Consider the following 27,072-nt stretch of genomic DNA (forward strand, 5'->3'; position numbering starts at 1 on the left):
GAATCAGCCAAAAGTGCATGCACAGAGTATTCTTTGTATCCTTTAGGAGACAATTAAACAATAGCTTTTGCATGGCTGTGCTAGCACTTGGCTTTCAGAAACAATAACAGTTCTGGGTGAACATTCCATATAAGCCCTTTAAGATAAAAGTTCAAATGCCAGAGTCGAGATTTTGATAAAATTTTTAACTTTTTAATTATTGAAAGTGTGACTGGAGGTTTTTCACCATGTAGCACGATTACCTTTTCACATATGGAAGGCTGACTAGCCTTCCATATCCATGGGTTCTGCATCCACAGATTCAACCAACCATGGATGGAAAATATTTGGAAGAGAAAAATTCCAGAAAGTTCCAAAAAGCAAAACTTGAATTTGCCCCACACCGACAGCTATTTACATAGCACTGACATTGTGTTAGGTATTATAAGTAATCTAGAGATGATTTAAGGTATACAGGAGGATATTCATAGGTTATGCATTTTATATAAGGCGCGTGAGCATCCATGGATTTTGGTATCTGCGGGGGGTCCGGGAACCAATCCCCCTCGGATACCGAAGGACAATTGTATTCTATTCATTTTCCCCGTTATTTCCTGCGTAATGTCCCTACTCTAAAAGCTTTATGTTTTAGCGCCACTATATAATTAGAGTTCTAAAACAATGCTTAAAATACAGGATGCTTGCCAGTGAATTTAACAAACATTTGGCCTGTGGCTACAGTGTGCTAGACACTATCAAATTCTTTTACAAATATTAGCTCATTTAAGCCTACACCAACACTATGAATTGATGCTAAGATTATCATCTCCAATTTACAGAGGGGAAACTGGAGTACAGAGAAGGTAAGTCACAGAGTCAGGAACAGGCGGAGTTAGGATTCAAACCCAGAGCCCAGCTCCAGGGCCATTCATGTAACTGCCTTTTCCCTCATTTACCTTTACTTCAGATTCCCTGCTCTCCATCCCTCCTGTGAGAGCTAGACCCTGTTCAGATGCAGGCATTTTATCTATTATGCACCTCTTTCTTCTACAAACATACATTGGCTACCATATTGTACACGTAGTTTTTTTGCCACCACATACCCCACTTTTCTGGGACTTCCTTCTCCTGGCTGCACCCAACCCACCCCTCTTATTGGTCACCCCATTAATGACCATGATCTTTATCCTGATCCTGCACCCTGACTAGATGTTGACCCAAGCAGAGCCCCTATGCAGACATGTTGAGTCTTGAACCTAGCAAGAATCTTCTCAAAATGGCCAAAGATATAAGGCATAAGGACCAAGAGCTCCCAGTGGCTTAGAAGTGAGAGAGAAGGATGAAGCTGACCTACAGGAGAAGCAGAGACCCAAGTTTAGGGGAAAGAGTCATTATGGGTCCCTGGGTCCTTTTGTTTCCAAAGCCCAGCCTCGGTTCTGCCCTTAGATTCCTTGAGACACCCAGTATAGTTATGATAATGCCTGATTTTTTTTTTTTTAAGCTATGTTGAGTAGGGTATCTGTCTTGTCAGCAAAGGAATCAGATAATGTGACAACTCCTCACGAGGCTCTGGAGGTGGAGTAAACATCCTCTTGGCTCTCAGATACTTCACAGTTTAGGGAGGGTAACAGACACCCAAATAAGAATTGTAAAATCCCTTTAGCTGAGATCATCTGGATGGGAGGTTGCTCGGTTAATTGAAAAAGTATGTTGAAATTGGGAATTATGAACAATTCAACTTAAATATTTTATTTGTAACTTAAATGTAAAATAATATATTCATTATCTAGTCTCTTAAAATAAGGCCAAGGCGTTTTTTACAGAACTAGAACAAATCATCTTAAAATTTGTATGGAGACACAAAAGACCCCGAATAGCCAACGCAGTCTTGAGGGAAAAAAACAGAGTTGGAGGAATCAGACTCCCTGACTTCAGACTATACTACAACGCTACAGTAATCAAGACAATATGGTACTGGCACAAAAACAGAAACATAGATCAATGGAACAAGATAGAAAGCCCAGAGATAAACCCACGCACCTATGGTCAACTAATCTATGACAAAGGAGGCAAAGATATATAATCTTTGAGAAAAAACAGTCTCTTCAATAAGTGGTGCTGGGAAAACTGGACAGCTACATGTAAAAGAATGAAGTTAGAACACTGCCCAACACCATACACAAAAATAAACTCAAAATGGATTCGAGACCTAAATGTAAGACCGGACACTATAAAACTCTTAGAGGAAAACATAGGAAGAACACTCTTTGACATAAATCACAGCAAGATCTTTTTTGATCCACCTCCTAGAGTAATGGAAATAAAAACAAAAATAAACAAATGGGACCTAATGAAACTTCAGAGCTTTTGCACAGGAAACCATAAACAAGACGAAAAGACAACCCTCAGAATGGGAGAAAATATTTGCAAACGAATCAACGGACAAAGGATTAATCTCCAAAATATATAAACAGCTCATGCAGCTCAATATTAAACAAACAACCTAATCCAAAAATGGGCAGAAGACCTAAATAGACATTTCTGCAAAGAAGACATACAGATGGCCAAGAAGCACATGAAAAGCTGCTCAACATCACTAATTATTAGAGAAATGCAAATCAAAACTACAATGAGGTATCACCTCACACCAGTTAGAATGGGCATCATCAGAAAATCTACAAACAACAAACGCTGGAGAGGGTGTGGAGAAAAGGGAACCCTCTTGCACTGTTGGTGGAAATGTAAATTGATACAGCCACTATGGAGAACAGTATGGAGGTTCCTTAGAAAACTAAAAATAGAATTACCATATGATCCAGCAATCCCACTACTGGGCATATACCCAGAGAAAACCATAATTCAAAAAGACACATGCACCCCAATGTTCATTGCAGCACTATTTACAATAGCCAGGTCATGGAAGCAACCTAAATGCCCATCAAGAGATGAATGGATAAAGCAGATGTGGCACATATATACAATGGAATATTACTCAGCCATAAAAAGGAATGAAATTGAGTCATTTGTTGAGATGTGGATGGACCTAGAGACTGTCATACAGAGGAAGTAAGTCAGAAAGAGAAAAACAAATATCGTATATTAACGCAGGTATGTGGAACCTAGAAAAATGGTAAAGATGAACCGATTTTCAGGGCAGAAGTTGAGACACAGATGTAGAGAACAAACGTATGGACACCAAGGGGGGAAAACCGCGGTGGGGTGGGGATGGTGGTGTGCTGAACTGGGCGATTGGGATTGACATGTATACACTGATGTGTATAAAATTGATGACTAATAAGAAACTGCAGTATAAAAAAACAAACAAAAAAACAAACAAAAACCTAATAGTAAACTTTCTTTGGGTTATTTGTATGGAAATATATTAATATAAATGTTTCAGACATTACATGAAATTTCTAAAAATCTTATATGTTCTGGTATAATGTTATAAGTCATTAATTCTAGTTATTACTTTAAAATGTATATCTCGGAAATAACTAAATTTCCTTGTCAATTGCATTATTATGAACTTTCATCAAATCTTTAACAGTGGTCATTTTTAAGTCTTTTGTCATTTACAGACAGTTCTGGGTGTACTCTGATGCTTTTGCAAAAATGTTCCTCCTATAAAAGGGTTTCATCTTCAAGGAATTCATGGAAAAGACTCTGACAAGTCTTTTCAGAGTACAGGTTTCTGGTAACTGACTATACTGCTAAACTGAATGAATAAGCATTTTCAGAACTCTAATGGAAAACTGATGAATTCATAAAAGTGCAAACAAAAGATCAAGATGAAAAAAAATTAATTACATGGGACTGAGTGAACTGATGAGGATGATTATAATTTTTGTGACTTTCTGTTTGAATAAAAAAAAAAGAAAAAAAATCCCACAAGGACTCAGAGGTAAAAAATATACAAATCAATTTTGACTGCAGAGTAAAGGAGCTGTTACAGTGGAGGATTACTGGGCTGAATGTCAATATTATGACATAGTATGAGTGTGTTTCGTGTTTGGTAATTGCAATCATTGTTGCTTTTGTTGTGGTCATCCATTTACAATGCTTGGTGTCAGTCTATTTATCTCTTGTAAAAATAAAATACAGTCTGTGTGTGTGAAAAAAAAAAAAATAATAAGGCCAAGGTATTTTCCTTAGCAGAGATCTACTGCTTCTTACAGAGACCACAGCTAATAGTGCATCAGCCAAGATTTCTAGTTCTTTAAAATGGAGCCAAATATTTAAAAATACTAGCAAAATTATCAGAATGACTTCTGGATTTTTATTATTTTTCCCACTAATTTGTATGGCTGGCTTGCCGACATCTAGGTTGGTTGCAATGTTCTAGCTACTCAGTATTACCAAGTCTTTCCAAAGCATTTGATTCCATTTTCATGTAAACAGCATCTCTTATTCTTAGTATTTTTATTTACCATTCATTACCTCTAGAACATTAGCTCTACAAAGGTACCATGTCTGGTTTTGTCTACTGCTGATTCTCCATATCCAGACTGCACCTGTCACGCAGCACCTACTCCTTGACGTGGTAAATCAGTGAATAAATGGATGAATTACAATCTAAGTTTGAAAAAAAAAGAAATGGGCTTGAGTCTTCACTATGTGCTTACCGAGTGCATGACTCCAGGCTGCCTCATTTCACTTAAATTCTTTAAATCTCAGTATCTCATATATAATATGCAATGAAAATAGTAACCTACTACAATTAATGTGAGGTTTTGAAGATACTGGACGCAAAGCACTTGACATGCTACATAATGAGCGATCACTTTAAAGTAAGACATTATCTATAAACCCAGGATAAGTCTCTCATCAGTGCCTGGACCTTTACTGCAGTTAACACTGCTTGGCCTGCAGTAGAGAGAGAGAACTGGGAGGTCTCTCGGTTTGCAAGAGCCTGAGAGTGGCGAGTTCTTCCCTAAGCCATTCAGAATAACTGCCCAGAAGTGCTGCCTGCATCAGAGGACTGCCTTGCTCTCTTTCTCTTCTCCACGACAAGCATTTGCATAAAGTGAAGATCCTGAATCCCTCCCGGTTTTCACCTTGACTTCCCCCTCAGGGTGCACTGTAGCAATTGATGCCCATGAAGCCATTTTGATGACATGAATAGAGCAAGTTATAGGAGATGAGAGGAAAATCCAGGCAGGAGCCACTGATGCACTTGATATCAGCCCAGGTCCCTTTTCATGCAAATGCAAAAAACCCAGGGAGAAAAAGATGTGCAGAATGTGAGCACAAAGGCCACCCTGGGCCACAGTCTGGCTTCAGGAGAGATTCTTGTACTTCTGATCTCCAAAGCCAGAAAATGAGATATTATGCCTCAGCAAGAGTTGGGAATTGTATTAAGGGGCAAACTTTCCCATTTTCTTTCAGATTGTGTCTTCAGGGCATTTGAATGATGTTTCTCAAGCAGTGAACAAATCCAAGGGAAGCAAAAGTGCTGAAAATGCGCTTTTATAAGCAGACTCTAGGCAGTTTCCCATTGCCTGGCAGAAAATGCTTTACAGAGCAGGACCTGGGGCAGTTGCCAGTAGCAGGACAAGCCGGAGGCTGGCAAGCCTGGGTGCTGGAGAATTTTGCTATTAAAATTTTATTTTGAAAGTCTCCCATAAAGCATCTATGTCATACCTGAAGATTGAATGTGCATTGCCAAAGAATCTATTTAACAAATAATTATCCTGTACCAGGGACCGTGGTGGCCATTGGAGGCGTTGCAGCCGTGAGCTGGACACAGTCTCCTCCTTCTCTGGGTTCACTCATTTGTTTAGGAAATATTTATTTAGCACCTACTGTTCTGAGGCTTCAAGTGCTCCTCAAAGCTGTGATGAGCACCGACTCCCACCCCTCAGCGATTGCAGGAACAAGGTCACAATTACCTGGGAAGTTGACAGACAGCCTAATGAACATGAAATGAACATGAGGCAGGGGCATTTGCAGGAAGCACGCCTCTCAGCCCCACTATGGGACAGCTTTCAAGAGAGGAAAAGGCCCCATCGTGTGAAGCTCTGTGGACACTTCATTAATAAAGCCCTTCCCATGAGGGCAGGGTTGAGTAGAGCAGAGAGGAAGCAGGAGGGAATAAACACCAGACCCCTCACATATTTTATTTCATTGAATTTTCATGACAACCCTGTGAGGTAGATGATATTATAGTTATTTGCCAAATTAGGGAACTAAGTCACAGAGAGATGATGTCGCTTGCCTAATGCTGTGTTACTATTAAATGGACAGAGGCAGGACCCAAACTCCAGTCGGACTCAAAACCTGGGGCTTTTCGCATCTCACCACGAATCCCATCCAGGAAAAACGTGGTAAAGGACTGCATCCTGCCACTGCCACTTGGTAACTGTTCAGGTCATGCAGGTAATTTGACTTGACTCAGTCTGTCCGTTAAATGAAGATAATTATTTGTGCCTGCTTATTTTCAGGGTTTTGCAAGGAACAAATAAAAGAATGGGTGCTGAAAATGTTTAGGGTCCATAAATATCTATGAAGATATGAGAAACTATGGTGGTTAAAATGTACCCGTCTTACGGGGAGGGGTTTGGGGGAGGGATGGAGTGGGAGGTCGGGGTGAGCAGATATAAGCTATTGCATCAATATATAGAATGATAAAGAACAAGGTCCTACTGTAGAGCACAGGGAACTATATTCAATATCCTCTGGTAAATCATAATGGAAAAGAATATTTTAAAAGAGAATGTGTATATATATATATACACACATATGTACACATATATATGTATATATGTATAACTGAATCACTTTGCTGTACAGCAAAAATTAACACAGCATTGTCAATCAACTACACCTAAATTTAAAAATTAATAATAATAAATAAATACACCTGTCTTAAACTCCATTCCACACTAGAGCAAATTATAGGAAAAAAAAAAAAAAGAAGCAGATTTTCACCTCATTTCCACAGCACAAGATCTTTTTAGGATTTAGTTCATGTTGCTAGTTAAACAGTTATTTTGTTTTTATCTGCTGGGTTGATCACAATGGAGGAATATTATTCTGTCAAGTGTTAGGTTCCTAATTTGTGGAGGTGTGTGTCTCATTTCCTCTCCTCTCGATAAAGAGTTAATGTCTCTGAGCCCGGTTCCTCTCCTGTGTGCCCTGTTTCAGTGAATGGAGCACACGCTCCCCATCAACCAAGCTCAAAACCTAGCCATCACCACGGTTACGCCTTCTTTCTCTCCTGCCATCCCTATTGGTTGCCAGTCCTATAGACCTTATCCCCCCCGTCACCTCTCCCCTGGACCACTGCAGGGGCTCCCCCAGCTGGTCTCCCTGCCTCTACCCTTGGCCCCCTTCTCATAATTCATTCTCCAAACCACAGCCAAGGGTGATCTTTTTTTTTTCTTAATAAATTTATTTATTTGTTTATTTTTGGCTAGGTGGGTCTTCGTTGCTGTGCGCGGGCTTTCTCTAGTTGCGGCCAGCGGGGGCTACTCTTCGTTGCGCTGCACGGGCTTCTCATTGCGGTGGCTTCTCTTGTTGCTGAGCATGGGCTCTAGGCGCACGGGCTTTAGAGCGCAGGCTCAGTAGTTGTGGCACACGGGCTTAGGTGCTCCGCGACATGTGGGATCTTCCTGGACCAGGGCTTGAACCCATGTCCCCTGCACTGGCTGGCGGATTCTTAACCACTGCGCCACCAGGGAAGTCCAAGGGTGATCTTTTAAAACATCACTCAGCTTATGTCACTCCTCTGCTTAGTATCATGCAGTGCCTTCCCGCTTTAGTTGGAATTAAATGCTAACACCTCAGGCAGGCCTGACGCATTTATCTACACCTCCAACCTCATTGACTGTCACCACACCCCTCTATCACCACCCTCCAGGCACACCATTGCTCTCCGTTTGTCTCAGGACATTTGCACCTGCTGTTTCCTCTTCCTGGAGCTCCCTTCTCCTTGTACCACACAGGGCTGGCTCATTCCAAACTTTCATGTATCTGTTTACATATCAGTTGCTCAGAAAGGTCATTCCTAACCTCCTATTTGAATCCTGTTATCAACCATCATACTCTCTGATCATGACCTGTCCTTGCTTGGCACTTGTCACATTTTGTAAGTATGTGTGGGCATGTTTGGGTGTGTGTATTTAATGTCTGTATTCCTTATTAGAATGTAAGCCCCACAGTAGTAGGGCTGTCATTCATTTGGTTCACCACTGTATACCCAACACTCAGCACAGTGCCTGGCAAATAACAAGTACTCCGTAGATATTTGTCATGTTCATAGGATGGTATGAAATTAGCAATTCCTCGAGAAGTTCAGCCAAGAGCCCCATTACTTCTACACGGTCCATCCACCCTTCTGAGACCCAGTGGTCAGCCTAACAAAACTGTCCCTTGTCAACTGAAAAAAAAATTCACAACCTGAAAGTTGAGATTTATGTTTTATTCAGCAGACTTTCTGAGGACATCAAGCCAGGGACACAGCATCTCAGATAACGCTGAGAAAACTGTTCCAAAGAGGCAAGGGGGGTGGGAGGGAGCCAGGATATATAGGAGTTTTTTGCAACAGAAGACCAGGTAGTTGGAACATCAAAGGATTACTGTTCATTAAAGGAAACCAGATATCTCAAGTTAAGCAGTTTAGCGCTTTTCTATGTATAGGAAGATACAAGAGTCTGGGCTCATTGAAATCATGCTTTTGATATTCAGCTCAGCTCTCTGGGGCCAGCACCCTGTGTTTTCTCATCCTGAGTTTCCTCAGGGTGCACCTTTGTGGGGGGCTGCAGCAGCTGACTGCTAGATGGGCTTGGCAGCAGGCAGGCCGTTTGTCTCCATCCTGGGTTCCCTCAGGGCTCACCATCCAGGCGGCTGTAACGTAATGGCTTGATGACTGCCACATCTTTTGTTTACCGATATGGCCGGCGATACTTTAGTCCTCACCCTTGTATTTGTGTGTCCCAGGAGCGGCTTGTGCTGTCTGTGCTCCCTCGGTTTGTCGTCCTGGAGATGATCAACGACATGACCAACGTGGAAGACGAACACCTGCAGCATCAATTCCACCGGATCTACATCCATCGCTACGAGAATGTCAGGTGAGAAACAGGACGCCTCGCCCAGTTCTCTGCGTGACCCACGCGCTCCTGGCTGCTCTCACCTCATGGCCGTGACTTCTGTCTGCCCGAGTGTCAGCGCCTTTCTTCATTTGGTTGAGTAATTCATCAACTAGTGATTATTCATCAGAGAGTTCTGCATTTCCAAACTGAGGCTCGAGAAGAGTGTCTGCAGTTAAATTTGCTAGTTGACTTACCACCTGGCTCCTCTGCAGTAGACTTGCCTGCCTTTACATTTTGAGTAGGAAAGTCAAAAGCCTGTGACACTGTGGTGGGAAAAATAATTCCAGAATGTGATCTGGAGGCCTCAGGGCAATTACATAGGTCTCTTCTTTATATTCCTTATAAGTGTCTTTAAAACAATACCAAAAGAAGGATTACAGCTTATTTTTCTTTTGCAAACATATTTTTGGTCACTCATTCACCCATCCATCCATTCTGCATCCACTGACCCTTCCACCCATTCACACACCCAACCATCCATCCCTTCATTCATCCATCCATCCATCCATCCATCAATGCCCTCTCTTTGCCCAGCACTGTGCCAGACAATATACCTCTTCAGTGAGACAGACCTGTTTAGAATCCCAGTTCTACCTCTTCCTTGTGTATGACCTTGGGCAATTTACATACCTGACTCTCAGAATCCTTCTCTGTAAAATGGGCGCTTTAATAGCCACCTTACAGGGGTTTATGTAGATTATGTGAGTGAAGATATATACAAAGCACAGGACTGGCATAAGCATATAGTAGAGCATTAAGCATATTGTAGATTGTTTCAGACGTGTCTCCTGGTTGCAAGCAGAAAAAGAATCCAACCCTGGCTGATGTAAAAGAAATGTATTGGAAGGTTACATGGGGGCTCCCAGAGTCATTGGGGAAGGATGGAGAGGCGGGCTCAGGAAATGGGCCAGAAAGAAGCGGAAAGCCCAGTCAAAATCCCAGCAGGGCACTAGGCCAGTGAGGGCGCTGCTTCCACTGTACCTGAAGAATCCGTTCCCTGTGCTACCAACCCTGTCCCAGACACAGCTGCCTCCTCTGCACACAGAATGCCTCCGCAGCCCCCAGGATCTGGATTTGGCTGCCTTTGTCCTGCCCCACTCTCTGACCCCCCTGCCTCTTTGCATCTCAAGTTAAGCCTGAGGCAGATGTGTCTGATTGGCTGAGCCCAGTCATTCCCCAGAAGTGGCCAGGACGCAAATATCTGGCATTTTCAGCTTGTACAGGAGAACTGTATCTCCCTCCCACCAAACATCATAGGGTGGGAATTTCCCAAACATAGGGGAACATCTATAGGTTGAAGAGCTCTAAAAATGACCAGTGGTACCCTCTTAGTTCCTTTCCTCCTAACTTTGGTAGGAGGGAAGAACAACTTTTCCTTCTCACCAGCATCTCTGGGTGTTTTTCTGGTGTGCCAGGACACTTATGTGAATGCAAGTCTAGCAGAAATCTTGATTCTAACACAACCTTTTAGCAAATACATCAGTGTAGGTCATTCGGGGTCTCATCCAAGAATTGAGCTACACTGGCTTAGATGCTTGAGTTTGCAAAGAGCCCCTTGTCAAACAGCAACTCTAATACAAGATGCACTCCAGATCTAGGAATTTGTCCCACAGACAGTGGGAACTCGTCAATACCAATTCTAGAACAACGGGCTCAGGGCAGTACTAGTCATTATAATACAGTGTGAGGTTCTATTATTAAGTAAGCAAAGGACAGTAAGAGATCATAAAAAGAGGAAGACCCGGGGTGGGGATGGAGGTGCGTAGAGAAACATTCCTAGAAGGGGTGATTCTTATTTGCCTTCTTTGAAATTGAGTCCGCCAAGTGAAAAAAAAAAAATCAAAGAAAGGAATCCTAGGCAGAGGAATCAGCACAAGTGAAGGCAGAACAGTGAGATAAAATTAAGAAAAATGCACAATATATATCATATATTTGACATATATGACATATTATGAAATATGTATTGACATAGTATAATGATTCATATATAATTATAATGGTATGTAATTTAATGAAGTATAATGAAATAAGACATATTATAAAATACATATGACATATTACAAAAGTGTCTGTCACCATGGAGAAAGAGGAGAAAAAAAAAACACTGCCCTTCATAAAGAAAAAAATAAACAAGCCCGCACACCCACGTCAACATACTTGGGAGCCTTAAGTTCAATAAAAGGCATGTTTGGAGTTCTTCCTGCACTTATCAATTTTCAGTGCTTCCCTTAGTGAAGAACAACTAAAGTTACTTCTGCCCCCTGCACCCTGCCCATTTACCTTAAATCATTGAACTGAGATTTTGTGCTCCAGACTCTTTTCCAGAACTTCGCGCCACACTAAATTAACATCGCGTTTGCTGCCCTGCATTCTCAGTGGTCTCAGCTCGCAGTGAAGGAGCCACTTCTAATGGGAGAAGAATGTGCAGAGGTCCTGGCAGCTGGAGGGGCCCCTCCCAGCTGTTCACAGAGGCAGTGGTGGCGAGATGCCCACAGCCCTGCTGGTCCTGGGAAGATGCACTCAACTCGGGGTGGTGGAGCCCCTCCTGCCCACTGCCCTTTAGCACCACTGCTGGGTGCTAAAATAGGACCAGAGATGAAAAATGCAGGATGGGCCTTAGCCCGTGTCTGAGAACAATGTCGGGCCGACTGCGACACCCCGTTCCCTAGCCCCCAGAGCACACCCACTGCAGGAAAGGGAGGGAGCGTTTTTGAAATCATTTCCCATCCTGTCACTGTCTTTGAGGAAACCCACCTGGTTCATTCTTTCTTCTCTGTTGCTTTTTTGTTGTTATGGTTTTGTGACCTTTCCCTAAAAACAGTCTGCTATAAATATCTAACTCAATCATATTTCGTACAGCTCATTGCATCCTGTCCGGGTAAGGTGCAGTGAGAGGCGCCACGCCTGGTGACATGAGTGGCCCAGAGTGGAATGGGGCGAGTGCATCAGGGTTTTCATCCCAGAACGCTTTCCATGAGCCCCCTGTGAGACTTCGGTTGCATCATTTCATCTTTCCGGATCTCCGTTTCCTAATCCAAAAACCAAGCTGCTTGAAATGGACAAAACATTTGGACTGTCAAGTCGATTTCAGCTACAAACATATGAGCCTTCACCAGATTCATTCTGGAGCTCCACCTGGCCACTCGGCTTTTTATGAGAAGCCATTTGGGCTTCCAACCCCATCTGCCCGATTCTACTTCTCTTTCCTTATTCCCCCTATTTTAAGACATTTCTTGTGCTAGTTAGGGGAATGCTCTAACGAATAACCTCTCAATTTCAGTGATGTAAACTCAATATAATTCATCCACACAACTCCCCCTGGCTTATATTCCCTGCCAGTGGGTGATTCAGGGATAAAGCCCCCTGCATTTCATAGCTGTATCACCCCCTTGGGCTTCAAAGTTGTCGGCATTCAGCTCTTGGAGAGAAAAGGGTAGAAAAGGCACACCTGCTTCTTTACCACCTCAGCCCAGAAATGGCATCTGTCACTCTGGTCAGATTCCATTGATGGGACCTGATTACATGGCTCCACCTCGATACAGGAGGGGCACAGAGCCCCTGCCAGTGGTCTTTGCTAGTGACAGGCAGGCATGGATTTGGTGGACACTTAGCTTCTCTACCAGGGCTCCCTGCCCCCGTTCCTTTTGCCCCCAAACCCCATGCCATGTACATTTGCACACATTTGCTGGCATAACTCAGTCTACTCACTTTCTTGACTGGCTGTTTCTTCCCAGCCAGGCCTGTCAACATGTGCAATCATCACATTGAAGCCCAATCCGGCCTCTGTACCCTGACACCAAATTAAATCTCGGAGACAGAGTTTTGGGTGAAGTAGAAAATAATAGCTTTATTGCTTTGCCAGGCAAAGGGGGCCACGGCGGGCTCCTGCCCTCAAAACTGTGTTCTGACCAACCTGGCGGGGGTAGTGAGGAGTTTTGTAGTAATGGTTCAAAGAGGGCATGATCAGCTCGTGGACATTCTTCTGATTGGTTGGTGGGGAGGTAACTGGGAGTCAGCATCATCAACCTTCCAGTTCCACCCAGTCTGGGGTCTGTGTGCTTGTGGTCAGCAGACAGGTAACTTCTCCCACCTGGTGAGGGTTTCAGTATCTGCAAAGCAGCTCAAAGATGTTGTTATGTGTATCCTTTGAGGGGGAACCAGGACCCTGCCCCAAGGCTGCACTATTGTTTCTTGACTGTTCCTCCCTTGTCTCTGCATCCCCTCCCTTCCCTAATTAGCAACTGTTTGAACCTGCAGGTTGGAACTCAGGGAAGGTCATGGAGGCTGAGTGAAGCCTGTTTCCTGTAATCAAGAAATGGGGGACACAGAAAGGCTTTTGTGCCCAGGAGCCCCACAGGGTCCTGCTTGGTTTTAACATTGGCCTTGCAGACTACCGTTTCACATACAAGCAAAATGCAGTTGAGTGGAGCTAGAGAACTTGGCTTTGGAGGTCTGTTTGTGTGGCCATCTATTAAACACTCTCCGATTCCCAAAAATTTCCACAAGGAGTTACATACTCTCCACTTATTGAGGACTATGCTGTGATTTACAAGTGATCTTTCAGTAATCCTGCAGAGTAGCTTTAATGATCTCTGCTTTATTATAAAGAAAATGGAAGCTCAGAGTGGTTAAATAACCTGCCCAAGAACACAAGTTAGGAATAAAAGTCTACACAGGGCTCGTGTTCCTAATGAGTCTAGTGAATTCTCCTTGAGGATTCTGTTTGCAGAGTGACTAATAGGTAACATAGCTTATTTTTAGCCAAATAAACAACTTATATAAGCAAATTAGATTTGACAATTAATATGGCCTCTTCGGTATATTCATCTGGAAGATTACAAGTTTATACCTAGAGTCAAAAGAACTGACCGTGAGCCCAGCACCTGGGGGTGGGGGGGAAGCAGAATGAACAAGAGAGAACCAGGGCCCTGGTTTCTGCTTCTTGTCTTTTGCTCAACAAACTCTTATTGCATAACTATGACTTAAACCAGGGCTTCTCCATCTTTAAGGTGCACACAAATCACCTAGGGCTCTTGTTAGATTCTTGTTAGATCCTGATCCAGTGGGTCTGGGGCGGGGCCTGAGATCTGCATTTCTAACCAGCTCCCAAGAGATGCCAGTAGTGGCCATGACCACACTCTGAGGAAGGAAGACTCAATTCTGAAGATTTCTGTTGATTCAATTCAGGAACTATACCATGAGGCCCACCATGTGCTGGGGCATGGGATACAGAGGTAACTCTCTTCCTGTTCTTTAGCTTGTGGATGGAGAACACTTTGCACACATGATTGTGTTACCAAGTGATAAATGCCATGACAGAGGGGAGCATAGGCTGGACAGGAGGCTAGAATAGGGGTGACAGGCTTTGCTTAGGCAAATCTCCATAAAAGTAGAATCTTAGCATATGAGTGGGGTCTTAAAGGACAAGTAGGATTTTAATAGGTAGCAACAGGAAAGAAACTACGCCAGGGGGCAGGTACATCATGTACAAACACCAGTGTCTAAAGCATGGTGTGTTCAGAAGACTGCAAAAAAAAAAAAAAAAATTCATGATTTTGGAACACTGAGCACATCTGAAACTTTTATGCCCTTTGCTCTCAGGGAATCCATTTCTTCTTTCAATAGACTGCACGTTTCATAAGGGCTGTGGTGGTACTTTCTGTTCTCCACTGTATCTCCAGTATCTGACGTATATAGTAGGCCTTCCATTTATTAGCTGTTGAATGAATGAATTAATGAACCTGTCCTGCCATAGACAGATAGATATTAATAGCTTTGGGCAAATGGATCCATAAAGTGAGTAGTTGGACTAGATGATCTCTGGGCCCTTCCACCTTCCCACCTGCCATGATGATGGCTTACTTCAAAGGTAGCATTACTGTAGTGATAAACAGTGTAGATTCCAGAACCAGGCTGCCTGGTTCAAATCCTAGATTTTCGTGTCTGTGGGAAAGTTACTCAGGCTTCAATTTCCTTATCTGTAAATGGAGATGATCATCCTAGGTCCTACCTCATAGGTTGTCATGAGGAATGAACGAGTTCATACATGTAGAACTCTTAGAATGTATCAAGTCCACAGTTAACACTCTGAAAGTATTGCTGCTACTATTGTTTCAGGTTTGTGTCAATAGGAATCCTTTTAGCCGCAAGTAACAAATAATCCAGTTAATGGTCAGATTCTCTTCCTTCTCTGTTACCTCTTTCTCTCCTCCCAACCATTCAATCATAGTGTACTTTTGTACAATAACGATGGAGAGAGCTAATGCATTTATGCAGCACTTACTATGCCAGGCACTGTGCTAAACACTTGCTACCCACCTATGAGGTAGGTACTACAATCATCTTCGGTAGATAAAATAAAGTCTTGGAGAAGTTCATAGTATTCATAAGTGGTGACCTGGGGTTTGAACCCCAATCTGTCTAGACTCAAATCCTATGCATGTGACCAGCTGCTATGCCACCAGAAAGCTGTAGAGGACAGTGGCAGTGTAGTGACTCTGCCAGAGGAAGCCTTATACATGAAAAATCTAAAGGTGCCGCTCCCACGCTTAAAACCCGTCACTCGCTTTCCATCATGTTTAGGGAAAAGTCTGTATTCATCAACCTGGCTAATCAAGCCCTTCTGTATTGTTCCTCTGCTTACTTCTCTGACCTCATCTCTCTCTCTCTCTCTCTCTCTCTCTCCCTTCCTCCCTCCTTCTTTCTCTCTTTTTTTCTCTCCCTCTTCCTTCTTCTCGTCCCACCCTCCTTGCTCAGTACTGCCCTTTCACTAGCTGTCCTTGAATACTTGCAGAACCCTGGTACATTTGCTTGTTCTTCCTCCAGACCCTAGTATGTGCTGATCTCTTGCTAAGAGCAGCTATTCATTTACTCACTTTACCCATCAAGTCCCCTAGGTCCTTCAAGACTCGGCCTGGACTTCGCTTCACTAGAAAACTCCTGATGCCCCAATGGCTGGTCATCCCCAGTGTGTGTCTTTTTATCACAGTAGTCATTGCCTGTGTTGTTTCTGTCTTTCTCTTTGTCAACCCAACTCCTTTCCCCATACTCTAAGCATCTTGAGGACATGCACTGGGGCTTCTTTATCATTTAATACAACTTCCTAGCACAGTGTGTAGCTGGTCACATAGTAGATACATTAATATTTGCTAAAATAATTAAGGCATTATCTAATTAATTAAAGCAATAGTTTTTAAATTGAGGTCTAAAAATTCTTAATGAGACTCTGAATAGGCTTCTGGGAAGGTACAGATCCCTTGAAATGAAGTGCAAAATTTTGAATACTTGTACATGTTTTAGGAGCGAGAATCCATAAAAATGGAGACAACTTTAAGAACCGCTGAATACCAGGGGTGACCAAAGTAAGTCAATGCACATTCCACAGTGCCTTCTGGCTGATTCACCTATTTCAGTAAAACTAAGTCACACCAATGCTAAGACTCACCATCATTTTATGCAACACTAAGAAAAATAATCAAAAAGTTTGACACACTGCAAAATGCCATCAGTTTCAGAGATGATAAAACGCGAGAATCAAGAAAATACGGTACCCTCTTTGGTGTTCCATCCTTCCTCTCAGAGGTGTGCCTGTGATTGCGTCAGTCCCTGGGATGGTGTGTTAAGGGGGGTGAAGCAGTGCCCCACCGTGCAGTTCAGCCACGTGCACAATCCCAGCTCTGCCCCCCGGGCTACTAGCAAATGTTGAGCAAGTTTCCCTCCTCTCTGAGCCTCACTTTCCTCATCTTCACAATGGAATGAACAGTCCCCTCCCCACAGGGTAACTGGATGGATTAACAAGACAGTGTTCATACAGTGCCTTGCGTGTATAAGGCTTTCAAGGGCTGCCCCTTCCCTTCCACCAAGCCATATGCATAGTATCGGACCTCACCTAACTGAAATTCTTAGTAAATGTGCGTTTCAGATAATTAATTATTCTGCCTAAGGTCTCCCAGGCTTGCTACCTATTCCCACAATTTTTGCAGAATGCCTGACTCTATTTGCCTGCAGTTTTGGGTAGAGTATATGTGTGTCACTGGGCTACAGATAATGAGGTTTTGCATTCTTTTGTCCCTGTGTCCATTTTGCTCTGTGCTCATGACGTCTGCTTTGCTGTTCGTTGTGAAAATATAGAGAGAATTCATAATGCTTCATTTTGCTTTCCACAATAAATTGATCTCTTCCTAGTGAAAAATTCCCTTTTGGGTTGTTTGCATTGCCCACACTCCACAGCCCTGCACAGGAAGAAGGGCTTTCCGTTGCCTGTTTGTCCTTCCTGAACCCCTGGGTGGGCTCCCTGCTGAGATGTTTGTTAAACACTGAGGCATTCCTTGAGACTCCCCGTGGCAAGGAGAGCTTAAATCTCAGACCACAGTTGGTTTGTTTGAATGGTGATGTGTCTCCCAGGATAGATTAAAATATTAATGTGCTTTCTCCCCACCCCATCCCTTCCTTGTTGTCTAGTATTCTTTTTGCAGATGTTAAAGGATTTACCAACCTCTCCACGACCTTGTCTGCCCAGGAGCTGGTCAGGATGCTCAACGAGCTCTTTGCCAGATTTGATCGACTGGCCCATGTGAGTTGAATTTAATCGCCTCCTAGTCTTCGCAGGAGTGAGGGACTGCATGCGGAACTAGGGAAGAGAGGGACTCAGCCTTCATCACAATGTCATTCCGCATCGTGACCCCAGACACGGATCCCTGACCCTCGTGCATTCTGGGGACCGATGTTAGTTATTTACAGGTCTCGGACGGGAGGTTTGTCAGATTTTCCTAGCTGAGAGACAGCTGGTTGAGTGACAATTAAACCAAAGTCCTTTTTAATCTGCTTTCCATTTCCCCCTGCTGTGGCCAGGCACCATCCAGCTGCAGCCTCAGTGTTGCTTCATGCAGGAATGACTGCCTGCAGTTTCCCAGCCAACCGCGGCCATCTGGAATGAATTAGTCTCTTCTCAAGGACCAGTGAGCTACTGGCCCATCCCGCCACCATTTTGTTTGACGTAAGAGCTTTGTTTTTAGCCAACAAGACACTACCTTTCTTTTTCTGCTGGCTTGACCAGAGCTAAAATATAGAACAGGTTAAAGGAGATGAACATTTGCCACCAAAACACGGATTCCTAGTCCTCAAGCCACTCAAATTACAGAGGAATGTCATTGTCATGCTATATTTTAGAGTGGGTTTGGGGTTCAAATTGGCATGACTTAACTTCCTACTTTGTAAAGGGTGTATACTAGTGTCAATTTCACAGGCTGTCGTGAGAGTTTAATGAGACCCCATCAGTGGGAGTTCATTGTTAGGTTATCAAAATGTCCTATTTTAAGGCTGCCTCACTCCAACAGAGATCCATTCACACTTGCATCTGAGCACCTAGTAGGTGTTGTGTTGGGAATATGGAAATAACTAAAACACACCTTCCCCCTTAGAGCTAAGTCTAGTCAGGGATACCTAAAAAAGTCATCAATGTACAATGTGCTATGTGCCATGATGAAGGGAAGTCTAGAGTGCTATGGGAACACAGAAACAACATATAACCCTTGGATCAGAGAAGACTTCCGGGAGAAAGTGATTCTTAGGCTGGGTCTTAAAAAGGAGAAAACAAATAGAATACCATTCAGCAATCAAAAGGGATAAATCACCAGTACATGTAACAACATCAGTGAATCTCAACTGCAATATGACAAGTGAAAGAAGCCGGACACAAAAGGCTAGACACTTTATGATTCCATTTGTAAGACATTCTAGAAAAGACAAAAATTATAGGGACAGGAAAGAGATAAGTGATTGTCAGGAGGGATAAGGGGTGGGGGCAGTGGACTGATTGCACAGAAGCATAGGGTGAGGGGATTTGGGGAGTGGTCCGGTTGCTCTATAGGTGAGTATGACTGTACACATTTATCAAAAGGGTAAATTTTATTGTATAAAAATTATACACCAGTTAGGTGTATAACTGAGGTGAAGAAGGCAGGGAAGGTCATCGTATGCAGAGGGGAGAACAAAAATTAACATGCTCTATGTGTAGAGAACCAGAAGAGATTTAGCACTGCTGAAAGGAGAATTCAAGGTAGGGAGTGGTAGAGTTGAGGCTAGAAAAATAAGCAAGGACCTGCCAAGGACCCTGCATTGTAATCTGTAGCTACTGGACAACTATTGAATAGGAGACTGACATGAGCAGAAGAAGAGGTGGAAACTGAAGTCTCCTCCTGTTAGAAAGGTTGGATTAACCTGAAGGACTTGGAATTTGAAGGTAGGGAAGAATGTACACCATTTCTTCTTATTGTTGCCTCAAGGGTGGTTGGTGCCAGTTACACGTAGTTATTCTACGTTACATTCTGGTTCTAAATATTTCTGCTCAGAGATACTAAGGTGAACAAAAATGACCCTCCAAAGAGAACTGAGAGATGTGATCAAGGTCAGTTTCTGGTGTCACAGTAATCCCCATTGACTCAGAGAAAGGGTTGTTATGTAAAATGTAATCCAAGTTGTTCAGGCAACACTTATTGTGTACTTACTAGGTGCCAGGAACCGTGCAGGGCTCTGGCAAGACAAAACCAGTCCCTGCCCTCAGAGTTTCCTAAGGGAGAAAGACAAGTCCGTAAAATTCGCAGGACAGTGTGGTGCAAGCAATAGGCACAGAAGTCCTGGTGGACGAAAGAAGGAACAGTCAGTGCTTGGGGTGAGGAGGGCGGCAATGTAGCACCATGAAGACAAGAGGCTACATGCAAGTGGGTGTGAGGACGAGCAGGAGCTTTCCCGGCATCAAATTAGACAATGAAGAGCCTTCCAGGCTGAGCCATGATGCAAAGGCAGGAAAGTGTGAAAATGTGGAAATGTGCTACTTATTTGGGGAGCTATAAGGAGCTCAAGATTGCTGGAGCGTAAAGGGCATGGGAGACTGCAGTGAGAAGTGAGCTTGAAGAGGAAAGGAGAAACAAGTCTGGAGGGCACCATGTGACATTTTAAGGAACGTGGACTTGGTCCTGTAGCCCGGGCTCTTTGCCCTGGTTACAGTGTACATGGTGGGGGACAGGGAGTGAGATGGGCATACACAGCTCATCGAGCCCCAGTGGGTGCAAGAAGCTATATAGTCCATCTTCTGGAGAAGGAGTCTTACTGAAAGATTTAAAGAAAAAAATCAAACTAAACACATATAAGTGAGGGAGTAAAATTATTATTAATTTGATCATATTTAACATTCATAAACTGCCTGGTGTACATTATGCACTAGACTGCATATTTGCCCTGGATTACCTAATTTAGTTCTTAAAACAAACCTACAGGAGAGGTTCTTTATTGTTCCCATTTTACAGAACAAGTGACTGAAACTCAAAGAAGTAAAATAATCTGCCCAGAACCCCTGGTAGGTGGTGCATCTGTGATTCAGACCATCTGAGACCAGGTGCTCACTCCTGACCACTAAGCAGTGCCCCAGGCACTTGAGGGGATGGAGCAAGATGCCAGAGATGTGTTGCCGTTCATGGCAGCCAACTTGAAGATTTAGATTTCTAGGACTCCAACTATGGGCTGGACTTCAATTAACTGTACACATCCCCTCTCTGAGTCTGAGTTTTCCTATCAGAATTATAATGAAGGGTAAATGAAACAATACACAGAGACTGGCTCAAAATAAGTACTCAGCACCCATAAGTAATCCATAACTCCCACTCTACCCCCTACCCCATCCCTACCCACCACCCACCCACCCCAGGTGCATCAGTCTGTTCTACTCTAGAGGGCTTCTGTGGAAAAGCTTGAGAAACTCCGCCAGTGAAAACAATTCTACTCACCTTGGAATGAGAAAACCTACTTTAAATGTTTTTGCCCCCAACCTTAGGCAAATCACTTAACCAAGTGGGTCACAGACTTTGCTTCTGTGTAAAAGGGGATTGCACTTGCCTTTTCTGATATCTTTTTTTATTTTATTTTATTTATTTATTTATGTATTTATTTATGGCTGTGTTGGGTCTTCGTTTCTGTGCGAGGGCTTTCTCTAGTTGCGGCAAGTGGGGGCCACCCTTCATCGCGGTGCGCGGGCCTCTCACTATCGCGGCCTCTCTTGTTGTGGAGCACAGGCTCCAGACGCACAGGCTCAGTAGTTGTGGCTCACGGGCCTAGTCGCTCCGCGGCACGTGGGATCTTCCCAGACCAGGGCTTGAACCTGTGTCCCCTGCATTGGCAGGCAGATTCTCAACCACTGCGCCACCAGGGAAGCCCCTGTTATCTTTTAGCGTCAAAATTCTGTGGCTTTATAATGATCTGTGTCTGCCTTGCCATAATTATTTGCTTTAGATTTTCATTATGTCGTACATCTGACAGAACCCACTTCCCATGTAAATATCATCCAGTGAGCCTTCCCATTTATCCACTGCATTATTATGATGCAGGCAAAAACTTCAAAGCCTTCTATTAAAGATCCTCTTAGTGTGGTTGAATTCCTCAGTGCCCTTGTGGCTGCTCAAAGCAGAGTGTTTTTGACCCTTTCTAGTGCCCTTGGCAAACTCTAGTAACTTTTAATCTTTGATCTTTTTTTAAAAAAATAAAGTAGTCCTGGACTTCTCTGGTGGTGCAGTGGTTAAGAATCCACCTGCCAATGCAGGGGACACGGGTTCGAGCCCTGGTCCGGGAAGATCCCACATGCCGCGGAGCAACTAAGCCCACGAGCCACAACTACTGAGCCCGCGAGCCACAACTACTGAAGCCTGCGTGCCTAGAGCCCGTGCTCCGCAACAAGAGAAGCCACCGCAATGAGAAGCCCGCGCACTGCAACGAAGAGGAGCCCCCGCTCACGACAACTAGATAAAGCCCACACGCAGCAACGAAGACCCAAAAATAAATAAATTAAATAAATAAATTTATTTAAAAAATAAATAAGTAAATAAAGTAGTCCCTACCTACTCCTCTCCCTAACAAATTAGGAATGAAAAATATGTATGCTATTATCAAGGCTTTAAAATCAACATCATTACATCTTAAGCCTTGTTTCACATTGCTGACAAAACGGGAAGCAACCTAAATTATTGTTACAAGGAACAATTCCAACACTATGGAAAGCTAATCAACAGATTTTAAAGAATGAGATAGCTATTTCTGTACCGACATAGAAAGAATTTCAAGACATGTTGTTGCATGATAAAGCATGTCTCAGATCTATAAACATAGTATGATCAATTTATGGCTAAAGAGCATGAAAAATGGTGCATATATATAAACATAGAAATGTATATTTTAATGCATAACAGCCTCTCAAGAGGGGAAAGGAGACCAGGTTTCCAGGGTGTGGTGTGTCTGAGGGGGAGAGGCTACTAAAGGAGACTTATCTACAGTTTCATTTTTACTAGGACAATATATTCATGTGTTAATTTGTATAATTACAATTAGATAAAGTACTATAAAAATTGTCATGATTTCTAATATAACTTTTTTAAGTGCATTCATAGCACTAATGTTTTTGTTCTGAGAGTCCTTTTTCTTTTCATTTTTTTTTCTGATTACTAAAGCAATACTTGTGCATTATGTAAAATTCAAACATCAAAGATAGAAACAATAGAGAAAGTATGTATCCCTGTAATCTTACCCCTCCTCAAAGATATAACCATCTTTGATAATTTGGTGCCTGTATCTCCTCAGTGTTATGTGCATACATGGTTTCATAAATTCTCTGGATTTTTTTCCAAGATTTTTGTCATATCAAAGCCATCAAGATGGGAGGAAAAGGATTATATTAAGACTAACTCGATAAAGTTTACAAGACCCTCACCCTACTTTATTTTTCTTTTTCAGTATCTTTTTTCAAAGCAACCTGGCTTTTTTAATGTGAGTTTTTCAAAGCAGTTTCTGGTAAAAAGAAGTTGCTTGGATATTACTGTTAAATCGTCTGACAGCTCACGGGAATTGATCAGAAAAATGTGTCTGCAAATTGACAGAACTTGACAGATGAGAAGACAGGCCTTTCATATTTATATTTATATTTATATATACATACATGATTGGTATATATACACATATGCATATATACATACCATTTATATAGGGCCCACAGTTTTTCAAGGAGGCTGCCAGCTTCACCTTTTGTTTAGAAGAAAAATGAACCCTGGGTTACAAACATCTTCACCTTCCAAAGGGTAATGAACTATTTTACAGATCTCCTTCCAAAATACATTTTTGTCAGGAGATCTACCCTTCTGGACTCTGCCATAATTTCTGCAGTTTTGTAAAGAAAGAGCATGGAGTCCCAAAGTCAAACAGACATGCTGTGAATTCCACTTCTGTCTCTCACTTGCTGTGTGACCTTCACTTCCTTAAGCCATCTGTGAAGTGGCACATGACTCAGAATGTGGTCGTAAAGACTAAACAAGATCAATATAATGCCTTTAACGCATAGCCTGGCACATAGTATTTGCTCAGTAAATACAACTGCCTTTCCCTAAAGTTTTCCAAAATGTTTTCACCTCTGTTTGCATAGAAAAATCACTGATTTGGAGCTTCTGAATATCATATATAAGCCATATCCATTACTTTTTAGCCAGCTGCTCTGTGGTATGGGAGGTTTTCCATCTCTCTTACACTGAAATTTTCATATCTAAAAACATGGTCTGCCATGTTCAGGGTTATTGTGAGACTCAAAGGAGAAAAGATAAGGCATAGCATTAAATGTGGAGAAGACTATTTTCAGGTTAGCTGTCACTGGCATTGCTAGTTGATGGCCATGCTTACTTAGTTATGTATTAAGAGCAAGGGGACCATTTTGACATCGTCACATATGGGGAATTGAAACCCACATATCAGTGGCTTCGGTGACTTGTCGAAGGTGAAACAGCTGGTAAATTTGACTAGAATGCGGAGGTCTGATTCTTAGACCAAAGTATTTCCTGCTCTACCCTTTCCCTCCCCCCTCCCCATTGTCAACAGGGAGGCAGATCTCTCTGCTGACCAGGCTACCAACAGCCCGAGTCACAGCAGGCTCTGCCCCAGAGACCATCTGAAGGCAAAGTGTGGCTGATTGAAGTCACCCACCCCTACCTCCCAGCCTCAGTGTTCTCCGCTGCAGAATCAGAATAAGGGATTTGCTCCTTTGCAAACAAATGTTAGGAAGTTTTAACTTGTGGCCACATGCAAGATACATATGTATATGCATATAAAAACTCACTACATTGCTGTAATATATACACATATACACAACATATATATATACAGCAGTATATGTAGCATAAATATGTACAGCAATTGTGTATTTATATATATATATATATATATATATATATATATATATATATATATATATATATATATACACTGCAATGTATTGAGTTTTTATCATTCATTTCATTTAGTGCCAGGAACTTTCCTTTATTCCAAGAATATGTCTTTTTACTTTTTTGGTGTTAAAAACACCCTTTCTTTTATAAAGTGATGGGGATAGTTGGGTAGTTTGGTTATTATTTTTGTATGTTGATGGACTTTTCATACTTCCTTGGCAAAACACAAAATTGAACTCTAGAGCAGTGCCTTGGGCCTTCTGGGTTTTTTTTATAACTGTCCCATGGACTCCACAAATCTGCAAACTGCCAGGACCAGTGGGTCAGGTCTCCCTAGTTCCATTCTGGCCATAGCAGTCTAGAGCATCTTAGAAGAAACAAGTGAAGGTCTTGAGCTTCCCTTTTTGCTCTCTTACAAAATTAGTTGCATTGAAGCAGCCAATAGATAGGAACCACACACTCCTAAAAATAACCATGGGATAGCTGTGCCTGCTATCAGCATTCTGAAGATCGCATCTGTGCCCATTTGGGAAGGTTGGCAAGGCCCTGGAGATCTGATCCAGACAGGGAAACACCAGAGCCAGTTCTGATTCTCTTTTCCCTGTCTGATATTTGTTTTTTATTGGGAAAGTGATTTCACTTGTTACCCAAACATGATGTCCCAACCCCTGATCAGATTAGGAAACCAGCATGGCGCTTTATAACTTGGCAGTACCAGGGCATCCACTGTGCTGCTGGCATCTCAGTAAGCCCCTTTCTGTCTGCAACTCCCCTCCTCCTGCCCTTGGACTCTGGTTTCCCAAGGAGAGCCCCTAACCCACAAAGCCATAGACCCACAGGCACCTAGGGCTTCAAATCTAGAAGACATCTCAGAGTCGTTCCATCCCAACCATCTACCCAAGGAGACCTAGAGAGAATCTGCCTGTGTCACAGATAGAAATGTGAAAGAACGAGGACAGGAGTCCAAGTCATCATCATAGAGACGGGCAACATTAATTTAGTGCCCCATCTGCTGGACCCTATACTAAGCCTTCACGTGCCTCATCTTCCTGCATCTTTACAATCACAGTGAGGTCCTATTCTTATCCCCATTTTATGGATGAGGCAACGGAGGCTCAGAGCTTAAGTAATTTACCTAAAAACACACAGTGAGGATGGGGTGGGGGGGTCTAGGATTTGATCTGCAATGGGACTCCTCAGCCAGTGCTCTTAGCCCCTATGCTCTACCGCCCCAAGTTCCCTTTCCTCTATAACCTGCAAAATCCAGCCTATTCCCATCCAATATGAAAGTATGCACCATTTCCTAGGTGCTTGTTGCTCTTTGAAACTTTGTAAGGATCATGTCTTCAAGATTGTGAATCCACCAAACAAACAGGCGTGTCCTGCTTCTCACTGGTGAAGTGATCAGGCTAAAAATTGTACCTACCTCCAGGTTCTTGTGAGGGTGCATTCTGTTTAATATATCATAGGGGTTCTTTTAATCATCTTTGTGTCAGGGACAATGCTTGCTTTATGATAGATGCACACCTGATGTTTTTATCAATGAGCAAGCGTGTGAATCAGTAAATGAATACAAGTATGTCTAAGACCCAGTCAGGGCTTCCCTGGTGGCGCAGTGGTTGAGAATCTGCCTGCCAATGCAGGGGACACGGGTTCGAGCCCTGGTCTGGGAAGATCCCACATGCCACGGAGCAACTAGGCCTGTGAGCCACAACTACTGAGCCTGCGCGTATGGAGCTTGTGCTCTGCAACAAGAGAGGCCACGGTAGTAAGAGGCCCGCGCACCGCGATGAAGAGTGGCCCCCACTTGCCACAACTGGAGAAAGCCCTCGCACAGAAACGAAGACCCAACACAGCCATAAATAAATAAATAAATAAATAAATAAATAAATAGGAATTCCTTTAAAAAAAAAAAAAAGACACAGTCAGCCCCTCTTCTTAAGGTGCCAGTACCGTCGTTGGGAAAGGACTTTATATAGAGTTGGAACCGTTGGTATCCCTAAGTGATTTATTTTTTTAAGTGCTTATTGTTGAGGTAACAACTGATATAAACTGTTAATCCAGAGACATGTCCTGAGAAGAAATGCATCAGTGGGAGCAGGGTTGGGGTGCTCAGTGTTCCATAGGGGGTTAAGATCAGAAAGCTACTACGTGGCAGAGTTGGGATATGGCCCTGTATCTCTCAAACTCAAAATCCAGTGTTTTTCCACGACTCCATTCCACCACTGAGCACTTCAACTCCCCCCTCCAATTTCCTGGGAAGGAAATAGCAGCACATTTCAAAGGTAGAAGCCACTGATCCCAAGGTGCAGACTGCTGACCCAGCTCCCCTCTTTCCCAAGGCTTTCAGAAGCACTCACCTGCCTGCTGACTCAGTCCTTCCCTCTCCCACCTTGTTCCTTTCAGGAGCATCACTGCCTCCGCATTAAAATCCTGGGAGACTGCTACTACTGCGTTTCGGGACTTCCTGAGCCCCGCCAGGACCACGCCCACTGCTGCGTTGAAATGGGCCTCAGCATGATCAAAACCATCAGGTAATTTGGGACCTTCTCCCGGATACCCGAGCCTTCGATGTGCTTGATGGGAAAGACCAAAACCACCCCATCTATCCTTTGCGGTTGATCACGTGTACGTTGAAAGGTGGAGCTCTTTGACTTATTTCATGAAGACTGTATACCCATTAGTTCTCCCTTAGGAACCGCTAGCTTCATTATGTTCTAGTTATACCTCCCTTTCAATTATTTGTGCAACAC

General features: G+C 43.1%; 1 protein-coding gene across 3 annotated transcripts in view; it reads left to right on the forward strand.

The window, feature by feature from the left end:
* The window catches only part of ADCY8 (adenylate cyclase 8), a 224,915-nt gene that overhangs the window by 66,153 nt on the left and 131,690 nt on the right, over window positions 1-27,072 (forward strand). For all 3 annotated transcript variants that reach the window (XM_036830371.1, XM_036830369.1, XM_036830370.1), the window contains exons 3-5: window positions 8,920-9,050; window positions 17,532-17,643; window positions 26,726-26,853. In XM_036830371.1, coding sequence (XP_036686266.1) covers window positions 8,920-9,050; window positions 17,532-17,643; window positions 26,726-26,853 — 371 coding nt within the window. The remainder of the gene's footprint in view (window positions 1-8,919; window positions 9,051-17,531; window positions 17,644-26,725; window positions 26,854-27,072) is intronic.

This window comes from Balaenoptera musculus, chromosome 17, assembly GCF_009873245.2.
Source record: "Balaenoptera musculus isolate JJ_BM4_2016_0621 chromosome 17, mBalMus1.pri.v3, whole genome shotgun sequence".
Classification (NCBI taxonomy): Eukaryota; Metazoa; Chordata; class Mammalia; order Artiodactyla; family Balaenopteridae; genus Balaenoptera; species Balaenoptera musculus.